The sequence below is a fragment of the Montipora capricornis genome, unplaced genomic scaffold (genome assembly GCF_036669925.1).
Source record: "Montipora capricornis isolate CH-2021 unplaced genomic scaffold, ASM3666992v2 scaffold_262, whole genome shotgun sequence".
NCBI lineage: Eukaryota > Metazoa > Cnidaria > Anthozoa > Scleractinia > Acroporidae > Montipora > Montipora capricornis.
Window position 1 is genome coordinate 1 of NW_027180010.1, and position 14,947 is coordinate 14,947.

Below are 14,947 nucleotides of genomic sequence, written 5' to 3' on the forward strand. Positions count from 1 at the left end.
TGATACCTGGAGGAAGGCCATAGTCAAGTCTGTTTTTGCAGCAGATGTTGACTTAATGAAGTGTCTAGACATTCACCTTCAGTTACTAGAAATGATGGGATGGAAAACATCAACAACTTAGGGGATCTCATGAATCAATGGAATGCATAGAATTGACAATCTTCCCTTACAGATTGACCAGAAGGAAGCAATACTGGGGGATATTGGTCCTGGATAATACAACTCTTAGCATGATCCTAGAATCAGCAAGCAACAAATTAAATACCTTTATTTCTGGACTTTTATTCTCATCACGTTCTGTTCCAGCTGTGAAATAAAAATGTTTAGTTAATGTAATAAGCCGATAGCTGCACATTGGTGTAATGCATAAATAATAATAGTTTCTAAAACCGAAGTTCTTAGAAGTGGTAGTAGCAAACAGTTGTAAGCAAGCACTGTAGGAGACACATACTGTTTGCAGTTTGGCAACAGTAACCACGGATCCAACTTTGAATTGTTCCCTACTTTACCGGTACTTCATACAGTTTAAGTTTTTTTGACTCTCTTGACTCCTGCCACTCTTTACCATATTCTTCAAAGTAAGATGATGCTGTGCCATGTGTGCAGGTTGTCTACATCATACAATTTAAGAGCGCGCAAGTAATACTGCTTTTGCTGGTACTTGAATTCTCTAGGTTGTGCTGATCTGAGTTACACTTCTTCTGAAAGAATGCTCCATATTCTTGTTATTTGACATTATGAAAGAATATTAAAAGGTAACAGTCTCACATTTTCAAGGTCAAAAAATAAGGAATTAACAATACTAGTGGATCTACTAAGCTGTGCAGATAGAGCAAGTTTCAATCCAGTGTTGTAAAACCAAAACCAAAGTAATTACTTTGGCCAATCAAAAAGGATGGAGACAATACAGTAATTAAAACGAATCAGAACTTTAAGTAATTAAACGTAGCCGACACAAAGCACGAGAAAATGTGTGCCTGCAAGCCACGATTGGTTTTGGTTTCACTTTTCATTGGTGAAAAAGTGGTGCGAGAACTTTAAACCTATCACTGAGTGAAGTAATGCAAAACCAAAGCAATTTGCTAATTACTTTCGACACTCAATTGAAAACCGCTCTACTGAAAGTATTGACATTATATCAAGGAAGATATCTGACACCAATTCATAGGAAAAACTCCAGTCCAGATATTCATGCCAGTGCGGTAAAGGTATTAAGGAGGTAATCATAATGCAGCATTACTGCAACATTTGAATTCTTCAGGTGCTGACCATATCTAACCAAAGTCGGAGATCCCAACCAGGTGATCTGGTGACGTAATTCCGAGGACTGGGGAGAAAACTTTTAACGCCATATCCCACAACCGTGCCCGGCCTTGAATGTTATTCCGAATTCACCATGGCAGAGGTGAGGTTAGATCTCGGCCATTTCCACTTGAATGTTCATTCAGTTACAGGAAATGTGTGAGACACGGAATGATCTGTTGAGTTTTGGCGATGTAAATACTGCAGGAAATTTGGAAACAAAACCTAAGGCCGCACATGGTTGTGAGATACGGTGTTAAAATTTTTCTTCCCAGTCCTCCAAATTATGTCACCAGATCACCTGGAAGTCTTGACAACGCTGTTGACAATGCTTGGTAGTCATATTGGTGTGCCATATTATTTAAGTGAAAAAGTACAGATTTAGTCATGTCCATACATGTACCTATATTTGGTTCACTTGAACTTTTATTTCTTCTTAACTTTAACAGTCCTTTCCCAAATGATGAACGGATGCCATGCTTTTTCTTGATTGACGGACTAGCTGGAGGGGATTTCCTTTTAAGAGCTTGTAAACTTGGTGTTACCGGATTGCTTACAGCCTGAGAATAAGATTCTGAAAAAAAAAAAAGAAAAAAGCTGTAATATAATTACAACATTTTTTCAGCCATTAAATTTGGCTATGTGGAATTAACCACCCAAGAGAGTAATTAATGTGAGAAATACATGAAAGATATTAAACATCATCATCAACTGGGAACTCGGAAAATTCCAAGCCCCAGACGGGATCCCATTTGAGATCCCATCTAGGGCTCACATTTTTCCAAGTTCCCAGTTGATGGTGATTCTTAATATATTTCCCACATTACTCGCTTGTGTCGTTGGTTGGTTGCATCTATGAAATGCCTTAATGTGACTGTGTGATGCAGTTAGCGAGGTGTTATCGCTGATACTGTATGCCTTAATGTGACTGCCTGATGCAGTTAAGAGTAATATATGTGACCCTGTGATGCAGTCGTAGTCTATACCCACATTTCACCCTTGCTCACCATAGGGTCTCCAGTAGTTCAGTGGTTTAATTAGAGCATTCGTACCAGATCACGAGGGGGTCGTGGGTTCAAATCCCATCTGGGGCTTGGATTTTTCCGAGTTCCCAGTTGATGATGATGCTTGATATTTTTTGTGTATATCAACATTGAAATAGACCTTTTTCGGCTTGTACATTTTGTTTTCCCAATACAGAACATGTGACAATACTCAGGAGGTTTGGTCTTTTGTCTTGTTCATTAAAAAGAGGGCATATGCACTATTTTTAATGAACAAAACAAAGGACCAAGCCTCCTGAGTATTATCACATGATCTGTATTGGGAAAACAAAATGTACAAGCCAAAAAGGGCTATTAACAATTATTATTATTTTAAGTTTTTATATTGCCATCTCAAGACTAACACACTTCTAAAGATGATAGGCATTGTTGATGATAGAAAAGGCACATTTTGGGGAATGTTAAAAATTCAAGTGTTTTGAAATTTGGAATTTTGTTTTATTTGTGTGGCTTCAGTCTTGTCAAGTAACAAATGACAATCTCCAAGTGGATGATACCTTGGGTCAGAGGCCCTTTGTTTTGCCAAATGCTACATAATTTATGGTTATCCAGACATATTAAAAGTAAGGAGTCCAAATTAAACAATTTTCTCAGTAATCTCAAACTTATAAAAAACCATCTTGATACAGGAGTGTAGGGATGGCAGTCAGTGGTGAGAACCCTCGCCTCCCATCAATGTGGCCGGGTTCAATTTGCAGACTCGGTATCATATGTCGGTTCAGTTTGTTGGTTCTCTACTCTGCACTGAGAGGTTTTTCTCTAGGTACTCCGCTTTTCTCTCCTCAAAAACTAAAATTTGATTATTTTAACTTACATTAATTCATTGATTTCAGTTTACAGTGTCCTCAATAGTGCTCTAGCGCTAGAAGACTAGACACTTAAATAAAGTTCCTTTTCTTTTTTTTACGACGAAAGTTAATTTAACTTTCGTCGTAGAAAAAAGAAAAGGAACTTAATTATTTTATATTTATTATTATATGGCTTTCATATATTATATAAGAAAGCCATATAATATGTGAACTGAGGAGAAAATCAAGTTAAGATTCTGATGATCCCAGTTCATTACTTTAGCAGTAACAAAGGGAAAGCCTGAAAAACTGAGGCTGAATTGTTTCTTCAACTGAATGAAAACGGTTTATCAAAGTATTCAATGCCTTCAATTTTATTGACTTTTGCCTTCGTCAGTCACACTAGCGCAGCACAGCTTCCACATCTTGACTGCCATATTATTACGTAGGTACTTTGTGTAAAGAATGATAATTTAGAGTGCGGGTTCATGTTATTCCTCGTCGCACAGAGAAAATTAGATTCTTTCGCCCTAAAGTACAGAGGATTTAAGAAAGTGTAGAAGATCATTGAAATGCTGGTAAGAGGACAACATAGCAAGCAAAGATCAAAAAGATGTTTCATTGACGAAGGAATGAATGGCAGTTGAAATACACATGGCTTGCCTAAGACACTGACAAAACGATACTGACCTGTATGATCTGCCTCGTGGCAAACAGATCAAATACATTTACATTATTGTCAAATTGCCACCATTGCAAGAGTTCCAATTTTAAAATGCTTTGATGTAATGGAAAGAGAAATCAAGTAACTTTGTCCCACTTAAGCTCCTGCGGGGCTCCTATTTTTCAGGAAAGGGGGCCCTGGAACTCCCTAAGACAAAATCATGGTGAGGACATAATCACTGCTATTATTGTTTCCTTTTTGTAAAGTGATGTCCCGTACCCCCAAAATGCAACATTTTACACATTAACTTTTCTTTGGAAAGACAACAACAACAAAACAAGCAATGTCAACAACAACATAAGACATTCCTGCCCATCATATGCACTCCTGTGCCATTAAGTACATGTAGCTTAGTGTAGACTGTAGGTTTGCTGTGCTGTATCGTGTAATGTAATGCAGTGCATGTTGTAGAGTCAAGGATTTGGCAAAATTTCCGGCAAAATACTACTGTCATTTAAAGCTTTCACTTACACTGTAACGAAATAAAAGCAACAAAACCACAAAACTACTGATTTAGACCCAATCAAAATTAATTTTCCTTGACAAGACATGTTTTCAATGTTTCTACCGATATGTGTAGCTATTAAACAAGCACACTATATTATTAATATTATTTTCACCATCTTATTTCAAGCAGGTGCTCCTGTAAAAGTTATGGTATTTGTTTAACGAGAAGCAAGTTACCTGTTAATGGTGGCCTGCTGTGGTTAGGGACACGAGGGTAAGGCTCTGGGCTGCTTGTTGAACTTGGTGAGGTTATCAAATCTGTACTGTGAATACTGCTGCTATCCATTCCATCGAGTGAAACAACAGGACTATCATCAGAAATTTTTCGCTGGTTTGCCTTTATGAGCATCTCCTCAATCTAAAATGAATAAAATCAATATTATATAATCAATTAAATAACAATACTCACTTTGCAAGAAAACAAAAACATGAAGCTGTCAGTTACAATTTCCATCAAAATACAAAAATTATTTAAGTGCCACATAGCATGATTTGTGTTGCATTATATTGTGTTGTAAGGCCTTACCCGCTTTAATTTTAGGAGAGACTGCTGTGTTTCCTGTATCTGCTGGTCCTTTTCCTTGCAGGATGCAGTCAAAGCTTCAACTTTTATATTTAGCTTATTTACCTCTGAGGCTGACAAACAAATCCAACAAGTTTACGCATAAGTAATGATTATTTCTCGGAAAAATTGTTAGTAATCATGTTCCACAAAACTATAAATTCATTTTTCACCTAGTAAAACTAATCATTACCGTGACTCACAGTTACAGTTAAGTATTACATGTACACATAACAACAGCAACCTTTCGACTTGATCAATGGTACAAGTAATGTGCCTGAGGCGGTATGGTCCAGGGGTTGGGATGTTGGGTTTGCATGTGGTTGCCCCTGGTTCAAATCCTGATCTAACCTCTGGTTTGGATTTGTTTCAAGTTGTCCCGGATTCAACTCTACCTCGCTTTGTAAATAGCCAACTGGTTGCCTCCTGCCAGTTGGGGTTCTTAATCATGTTTCTGTTACAGTACTGTGCAAAAAGAATGCAAACGAATTGCGACGAAATTTGGTTATTGTTCTCTTGAAATTTTGGCGAAATTTCAATGAAATTTCGAGGGAAGAAGTGTGATTTTTTGGCCGAAATTTCTTTTCTGAGATGCACAAAAGTTTGTACACAGGACAAAAATTCGCTAATCTACCAAACGAAATTTCAGTTGGAGTTCGTACGTACTGAAACGAGAATTAAAAAACCTAATCGAAATATCATAATCTTGAGACGGAAATTTCGCACAAGTGTCAGCTAGCGTTTCGCTTTTTAATGAATGAATGGAATCAACAACTGTACTCAGGGTCTGCTAAATCTGCGAGCCAGCAACCCATGCAAGCCATGCAAATTTCGCATTTAAGTCCAAGCAGCCATTTCAAATAGCGCTGATAAACAGTTATTAAGTCTAAGTACCCATTTTAAAACGGTTAGCTTTCAATAACTGTGTGACTCGCATGTTGGCTTGCATGGCTCGCCATGTTGGCTCGCATGACTCGCAGTCATGGCTCGCAGCCATGGCTCGCTGGCTTGCACATTGTCCTAACTCCTGTACTCATCTCGCAACCTTATTACATGTGAGTGTAAACATGACGTGAATGAAACTGTAGACAAACATTACAAGCAATTTCCTTTCCTTTACTCAATTGATGCTTTTTCAATAAAAAAATATAACAGTGCAATGCCCTTACCATTTTGATCGATTAGAAGAAGTCACACTTCAAAGTTAACTTCGATGTTTACAAGTTCACTTTTCTTCTCGCATCAAGTCCTTTATATGTCCACTTAGATAAATGATTAAGCTCTCTTATCACTCCTGCCAAGTCCTGATCAGTGATGTTAACCTCTAGGTTGAAATCTGGTTCTGAAACTGCCATAATATGATGTCTAAGGCACCAGTAAAGTCACTAAATGCATTTGAATTGTCGTTGTTGACCGGAGCCATTTCGGATTTGACTACATGCCCTAAGGCCCAATTCTTGGTTTTCAAGTCATGCAAGAATCACGCAAAGAGAAAATAAAATCGCTTACTATTCAACAAATTAAGTCAAGAAATTGAGATATTGTAGGAGGGTCATAAATAATGAGAGTATGAAAGTTTTAAGCCGCCGCGGCTACATGAGCGATTTTTTGCTCCCTTCGGTGATATGATCTTTTTCAAATTTTGTCGTGTCGCCAGCGAGCAATGAAAATCGCATCTGTAGAAACCCTTGAACTGGCGATGCAACAGCTGAAAAAATTGCAGAAAAAAAATTTGAATGTAGCACCAAAGTAAAACCCCATTAAAAATGTCACTTCAACTCTAATTGAAAGCTCTCATAAGCGACCATTCCCGTAAATGAAGAAAGAAGTTTCCGGTTTTTAATAGGTGCATTCCTGAACATTATCTTTTCTACCATCAATAATAATTTAAAAATCCCAGAGACTTTTGTTGAAAGCTCTCATAAGCGACCACCCTCTATTGTTTATAATTTTGGTCGCTTACGATAATCTGCTCTTGCAAATTCCCCGGTTGGTCTCTTGTGAGGGCTTTGATGGGCCTTTTTCCAACGTTAACTTAAATGTAAAACGCAAATGGTCACTGCGAACTTTCAATAAGCACTCGAAATTTTGCTATGTCACAACGAAGTTTCGCTCGAAAATTCGCGCGGTCGTTGCAAAAGTTACGCAAATTTTCGCTTTGACTGAAATAGGCATTTCAAAAATTCAATGAAGTTTGCACGAAAATTCGTTTCGCCCGAAATTTCGTTATATTTCGCCGAAAAGCACGAAATTCGTTTGCATTCTTCTTTTTGCACAGTAATGCAAGTTTGAATAGTTTCTTTTAGATTATTATGAAGTGGGGTGCCTGTAAACTAGCTTCATAGCTAAGTGCACTTCCCCTATAAACAAAGCATTTTTTAAGCCTTTAATTTCAAATCAGTGGCATCCACAGGAATATAACTCTTTGTGCCTTGTTTAAAATGGTATAAAAAGGCTTTCATGACGAAACATCGATGACAAGTGACTTTCTCAAGCACCAGCACTTCTGTTACTTATAATAATTAATTGTCCCCTCATACAGTAGCAAACTACATGTATGCAGTCAGGAATATGAATGCATCCATCACAACAGATTGTACAATAATGTATCTAACTGATCTCTTGGATGTTAAAAGACTGACAAAAACATAAATGTTTCTTATCCCTCATGCCCTCAGCTACAATTATAGTTTGTCCTGTTTCACATATTTTTTAGCAGATAAGTTAAGAAATGAAAGCAAGTTAGATTGAGGTAAGTGTCCTCTCGTTCTTCTCCCAACATCACCATCATTCTTGTCTGGGAATACAGACCATTAATTAACATCACAAAGTACCCCCTAAAACTCTGCTCCTCCAACAGAGATAAAAAGCTGCCCTAACAAAAAAATAAATAAATAAATGCTAGCCCTGACACTTCCTTATTGTTGGAAATAGGTACATGTAGCAAATGCTTCAAAGAGTTACACTTGACGTTAGATGCCAAATTGGGAGTGGCGTGCTGCATCTAATTTACACATACTGGCATTTCCAGACATAACTGACATTCATCATCATCCTCCTTGGAATGGTTTATTAAAAACTCACAATTATTCACCAGCACCCATTTGGCTTAATAACTCAACTGGCAAAGCACTGCAACACAGGTATCACAAAGGCCATGGATTCAAGTACCATTCAAGCTCATAATTTTCAGGGATGACACAGCGGTGAGAGCATTCGCCTCCTACCAATGTGGACTGGGTTCAATTCCCAGATTCAGCATCATATGTGGGTTGAGTTTGTTGGTTCTCTACTCTGCACTGAGACGTTTTTCTCCGGGTAATCCGGTTTTCCCTCTCCTCAAAAACTAACATTTGACTTAATTTCATCACAGCAGACTACAATAATCTGAAATCATAACTGCTTGTTTTAGCAATTAAAAATATCTACATTGGAGTTCAGAGTGTTTTCTTTTTTTTCAACTTATAACATTATTTCTTTTTTTCGATGGACAATGAATTACATATAACCTTCTTTTCACTGCCAATCATTGACTTTTCACGCAACAGGAAAAAGGTTTATAAATACATTATTGACAATCATTCATTGTGTTTAAGGAGAAATAAGCTTTACTATAGATAATAACTTAAATTATCAGAACATGTACCTTTTTCCCTAAGCTGTGCCTTTAAAGCTGTTGGAGGTTGACCTAAACATGAATACAAACACAAAGTGTACATGAAGTACAAGACTTGATGAAGTCTGCAATTTTACATACATGTGATGTTTTTGACAGGCTAATAATGGTTGGGTCAAGTTTATTTTATTTTTCTTCATCATACATGAAGTCAGATGTACATGTAGTAGTTTTTCTGTTTTTCTGGTACACTGCTTTCTAGTTAAAAGTCGAAGGATTGATAGAACCAAAAAAGTAAACAAAACAAAACTACTGAAACAAAATTAGCAACATTTTCCCCTTTATACCTTTACCTTTATAAGTTCCACCAAACTGCCAACAAAAGAGGAAAGGGAAGACCTAGGAAGGCATGGTTGCCCAATAAAACAGAATGGGTCTTATTCGCACAGCAACCATATTGGCAATAGACATTAGATTTTGTGCCCCGAGCCTTGAGTTAAAATGTATGGGAACCATTTTCGGTGGCCATAAACAAAGTTCTCAATCCTTTGGGACTCAACATGGCCACAATGTGATTAAGGCCTATGGACAGGGCTTACAATCATCAAAGCTGTCAGAAGGTCACAGTGCCGAGGGGAATGGAAGAAAATGTGTACAGTACTCTGGTCTCTGAGGGTGCGCCTACCGCCACCACTCGTGAGAATTGTTCAACAGAAACACAGCTTGTAAACACAAGTTCACAATACCGTACATGTACCTTCTGTGTGATGTGACTTGTTGAATGTTTCTTGTTCATCTAAGAGAACCTCGATGTGGTCTTTCAACATTTCAATTTCAGAATCTTTTTCTGCTAAAAGGTTTTCATAGTATTCCTAAGTAGCAAAAAAGAGGAACAGCTCATTCAAGAACGTGGTAGGTATGTTGATGCTGTAATAAAAAAAAAATAAGGCTCTGCCAATTTAATGACCAGCAAGCAGGACTTTCCAGGGGCAATCTACTGTATCCTTTTCTCTCAATGATTGGTCCCTTCAGGGGTTTTTGGTCACATTAATTAAAAACACTAATAATCACTTCCAGGTATTTTCCAAAAATAATATCATTATCCTAAATACGTACCCAGGGTTCTTGTTAAGAGCCGGTAACCGGTTATTTTTACCGGCTGTTCAAGTAAATGTTACCGGCTGTTTCGCTGAAATATTTACCGAAATTATCCAGCGAATGTTCGTCTGTTCAAAGGTGAAATTACATTGCATTTATGTGAAAATATTGCTTTCCCCCTCCAACCAATCCTGTGAAGGTATCTGGCACATGCTATCGCTTCGAAAATATACTATTTGTTAAAGCAATCCAGCTTGATTTTGCCAACTCATCCCTCGAAACGATGTCCGCCATGTTTCCTTCCCATTCCTCCCGCGGCCATGGGAAACCCCCATAACCATTATTATTAAATCCTGAACCTCGGATAATGCAATTCTCGTGCTCTGATTGGTTCACTCAATCTCGGTTATCAGCTCATATACTTTAGTTTGACCTTTTATGGTACATGATTGCACTTAGTGTTGCTACACTAAAAACGTTTACGCCAGAAAGCAAATTTCTTTCGGTATAAAGCAAAAGAAAAACGTTTTTGTGGAAAGTTTGGATCACTTTCGAAGCTTAGAGATACGCGAAAAGGTAAGAAATGTTTTTGTGATGAACCTGCGTCTGTCTGACCACGAGGTATTACACAACATCGCATCTTCATCAACTTTTTTCGATTTCGTCAGGGTTTTCTCGCTTTTTTTGCTCGTATTTCGCACTTCAATTTTTTGGAGTCTTAGGAATTTAATAAAACAATTATTCCTTTCGCGCTTGTTAGATATGAGACTGGTTATAGCCAACTCGGCGCTACACGCCTCGTTGGCTATTTGCCATCTCATATCCAATGCACGCTCATGGAATAATTGCTAATTAAACGTTTACAACATGGCATCCATGCGTGGAAAACGACAGAAAGGTCTTTCAACCAAAGCGTCAGAAAAGCGGTAGCGAGTGAAAATCAATGAAATAGCACAACCTTCTTTCCTTTTGCTGAGTATTAAATAAATTGAGCAGGCGCTGCTGGCACGCGACAGCGATCGATATGAACGTCAAGTCAACACTTGAGCTCGCTACCCCGTGCAGAGGCAGGTAACAAAGTTAACTGCTATTTTTGGTTTTTTACCTCCTGTGCAAAAACTTAGCAAGAACCCTGCGTACCCTCTCTTAGATCAAATCACACAGATAAAGACCCTTTCAACAGAGCACGAAAATGAAAGGAATACTAAAACTATAATAATATTTTGTCAACAAATGATTTCTTACCCTCCCTAGCAATATGTTCCCTCCAATATCTTGTACCCTGCGAGCAGACTCTCCTTCAATCTTCCTAAATACGACAGGAAGAGGAAGGAAGACTTTGCCAGCTGCCTTGAAATTCTTTGATTTGCTGCTCATCCAAAGAAATGGATGAGTCAGTCCAGTTTCAACTTGTCAAACCTTATTTTTTAATTTTTGCCCATGATCAATCGTCACATATCATTGATATTTTAAAACTTACAAGAGCGTAGAGATTTTTAACTGTCTAAATTCCCATGAGTATTTCCTTCATATGTTGGTTAAAGAAACTAGTCTACCAGAAACCTATAAATTTTTCAGTAAAATTAACAAATCGAAAGTGGTTCAGCGTTGTCTGTACTCTTATCGACAATGACATTCGTCATCACAGTGGTCAAAATGTTGTGGACTCACGAGGCGCAGCCAAATGTATCTGGTGACTGACACCAAATAGATTTCAATTTTTAATGCATACTCAATACAAAACGTTAAGACAGCTGGCAGTCTTCCTTCCTCTTTCCAACTTATCTAGGAAGATCAAAAGAGACACTGCTTGCAGTGTAATATCTTGAGGATTGAGCCTACCTTATTCCCCTCTAAATCAAATCCTGTTTTTTTGCTTAGGGCTAGTTTAAGGGAAGAAATTTCAGTCACCAACTCCAGCTTCTCGTTTAACAGATTAGCCGTCTTCACTGTCTCCTAAGGGCAAAATGATGCTCTAGTGAATTCTTTTTATATCACAAATATTTCTCTGATTTTTTTCTTTTGTTTCACTACAGTTTCCATTCTTCCAAATTTTTTTTATGTTTGTTCAATTGACTTCAGGAAATTCTTCAAATCTGTTGGGATTATACATGTATTATAGCAAGTCACACAGGAGCCAAAGCCCTTGTCATGTCTTAATAAAAAAAATCAGGGAAATAGCCAAGCTGTGGCTAAATGTACCATATCTCTAAATTATTCATTGACCATGGTGCTTCATTGAATTAAAAGAGAATAGACAATTAATTTTTAATTTATAGGATTTAACTAGAAAACAAATTTTGTTTCCTCATTCTGGAAAGTAAAATAATATTATCCTGATCACTTTCATGCACTGAAACATAAATTTTCAGAACAGTTCACTTGTCCTTTGATTGCTACAATAGAAGACTTGACAGTTGAAGGCACGCCTTCTTTAATTGTTTTTTTTTTTCCCAACTGAAGGGAAATAATTATTATTATCCCCCTGCAGTTGGGAAAAAACATCATGAAATTTCTAATCATTATTAGGAACACTACCGGTAATTCCAATTTCCCCGACTGTTGCCTTATCCTTTTCAGGGCAAGATTTTCCTCAGTCCAAAAGCTTGCATGAAATGCAGGATTCATCAAAACTAAAAAATTTCAGGCGTTAAGAGCATGTTAATATCCTATTATTCTCGTCTCACCACCCAGTGGGTTCAACGGGCAAAAGAATTGTTCTGTACCAAATTTTGATGATAAGCAGTGCACCTGCAGTGCTTCAAATAGAAAGGTCATTTTGAAGTACATAGTTGATAAGTTACCCTCACCAGAGTTGATTGGAAATAGGGTGGGTGTAAAGTGAGGATGACAGCCACGATGGCTTTGCATTACTCTGATCAATTCCGATTATTCCAAATCGTTCAGCTTGAAAAGTGCGTACAAATTCTTCAGGAATGAAATTTATAAAAAAATATTCGAACATTAACGAACAGTGTGAATTTTTGAAAAGGAAATTCAAATTTTATCGTCCAATGCTGAAGTCCTTTCACATAACCTCAAATTCACTCATTTCACGTCGTTGGCAGGACGAGAACAGAAACGAAATGTGCCAAAATGTAACACGTGCGTGCTGGGCGATTGGATCCACATTATTCATTAGCCCGTTGTTTCGTATCGCGCTAGTGCTTCTCAACGTCCTCAGCTTCCTAACCCCCACATAAGCAAGCTTATGACTGTAAATATTATTTTTGCGACAGACGTTGGGGAGAATTCTTGGCCTAATATTCTAATTGTATTCCATTATATTGCATTTCCTTCATTCAATGGATGTGACATTCAAATCAAAACATCCGCAACAAACATGCATCACGGAAAGCAATAAAAATTTCTCGGAATTAAGCTTACAGTGTGCAAGTCGTTTCAACATGCACTCACGTTCTCCAGCAACTGCTCTGCGTCTTCCAGTTTTATTTGCAATTCTTCTTTGGTAAATTCTAAATCACGAATTTTTTCGCCCTGGGCTTCCACCTGATCCGTGAGAACACTGACTTGTAACAGCATGGACTCCTTCTCAGCTTCTAATCGCCCAATCACCGAAACATGAGAATCACCAGCAGTTGGAAGCTCACTTTTTGTTCTTCCTCCGTCCGGCGTTTTCTTGAAAATAGATTATTGCCGGATTAAACAAATCACAACAGGCAAAAAATAGCTAGCTATCTCAAGAACAATTCAAATACTTTAATTTGTTTACCTGCGCGGACATCAACCAATCAATTAGGAATATAATAGACGACTCTGGAACGTCAATTGACTTAGCATCGTTCGACAGCTGCTCTACTTGAGCTCGTAACTCCTCTACCAAAGATAAAACTTTTTCGTCCATAGAAATGGGGCGAGGCTGGCTTTTGAAGCTTTCCATGATAAGCTGGTCGTCTGAGATAAGTCCATCCATTTTTTCCAAGGCTTCGGCCAACATTGTAGCTGCGTCACTTGCTACCGCCGCCATCTTGACTTTTTTGCAACTGAACTTCCGCTCGATCGCGGGAGAACTGGAAATTAAAAGTGGTTGCAAAACTTGTGGCATGTGAGTAGGTGGAGTTTGGAATGAAAATCGCGTTGGCATGCTTAAACAAGTATGCTTTTTTTGGAACGTCAAATATGCAAGCAACTCATGGAATAAAGCTAGTTTAAAATTCCAAATACAAAACATAGTGTTCTCCCCTTGAACTCTATGATGTCAAATGCGATAGCAGAACAAAATTTTACTAAATGCAAGTCACTCAAGTTCGAGTCTCGTCATATCTTTAAATGTGTTGACACTTACGTAACCATGCTTCTTACGGACAAAGAGAGGAGAGACTATTTTAAAATGTTGCATATACCACGAGAAGGGAACGAGACGAAGCCCATGCATTATTGCTTTTGGCATCCAAGAACTTTTTAAGTCTTCCATGGAAAAACGTGGTTCCCAGTTTGAGATTCAGGGAAGTGTTGACTTACGTCGAAAGGTCTCAAGGTCTTAAAAAGATTTAAGTCTTCTTTTCTAAATAAAATAATCGCTTATTTTTTTCAGTAGTACCGATGTAATTACTTTATATAGGATTATATGGAAGACGCAATTTGGAAATGAATAGTTGCTGTTAGAATTCGGGAAACTAAGATCTGTTTATTCAGTGAAGAATTGATCTTTGAACATCATATTTTCAACAGCAGAGAAACAAAACTATTAACTGCAAAGTTGCATGACTTTAAACGTCTTTAGTTTTGAAGATACAAATTGCCATATGTTACCCGAAATACGCCCGAAAACGGTTCGTAATCTTTGAGAAACGACCCCCGTACAAGGGACCCTTTTCCCGAAATTCCCACTTACCGGAGCTCTGTTGGTGCCACACATGAGCGCGCCTATCTACTTTTCATTTGATGATACTCTTTTTCAGTCTTGCTGCAGCCTTTTTGCATCTGGTGTAACTTTTTACACCTGGCGCGACTTTTTTATATGGCGTGACGTTCTTTACAAACGTTATTGGAAAACATGGCAAATAGAACTGAATGTAACATAAAAGTTGAGAAATGTACAAACATGTCCCAAAAGGGAAAGTGCGAACAGGACATGTGGTGCACGTATGACTGCAATAAAAATAGAAAAAAAAAAAAAAATAAGCATTCCATAAAAATATCCACACACTAAATAGCATAAATAGAATAAAAAGGAGAACATCTAGTTCGCGTGACAGTAGCAGTCCCCAACTGCGGACCAGGTATGCAAACACAGTCTATATCAAAAACAGAAGTAACGAGAAA

The 14,947-nt window shown here is 37.8% G+C and overlaps 1 protein-coding gene across 1 annotated transcript; it reads right to left on the reverse strand.

The window, feature by feature from the left end:
* Nucleotides 1-265: 265 nt before the first annotated feature.
* On the reverse strand, nucleotides 266-14,644 carry LOC138035144 (liprin-beta-1-like; the record flags this gene model as incomplete). The annotated part of the gene is made up of 10 exons (XM_068881974.1): nucleotides 14,517-14,644; nucleotides 13,395-13,692; nucleotides 13,079-13,300; nucleotides 11,504-11,617; nucleotides 9,321-9,435; nucleotides 8,594-8,635; nucleotides 4,912-5,021; nucleotides 4,563-4,743; nucleotides 1,706-1,876; nucleotides 266-306 (listed from the first exon to the last, which is right to left on the reverse strand). Coding segments are annotated over exons 2-10 (1,251 nt in total), but the record flags the coding sequence as incomplete, so codon positions are not given.
* Between the last annotated feature and the right edge of the window lie 303 nt (nucleotides 14,645-14,947).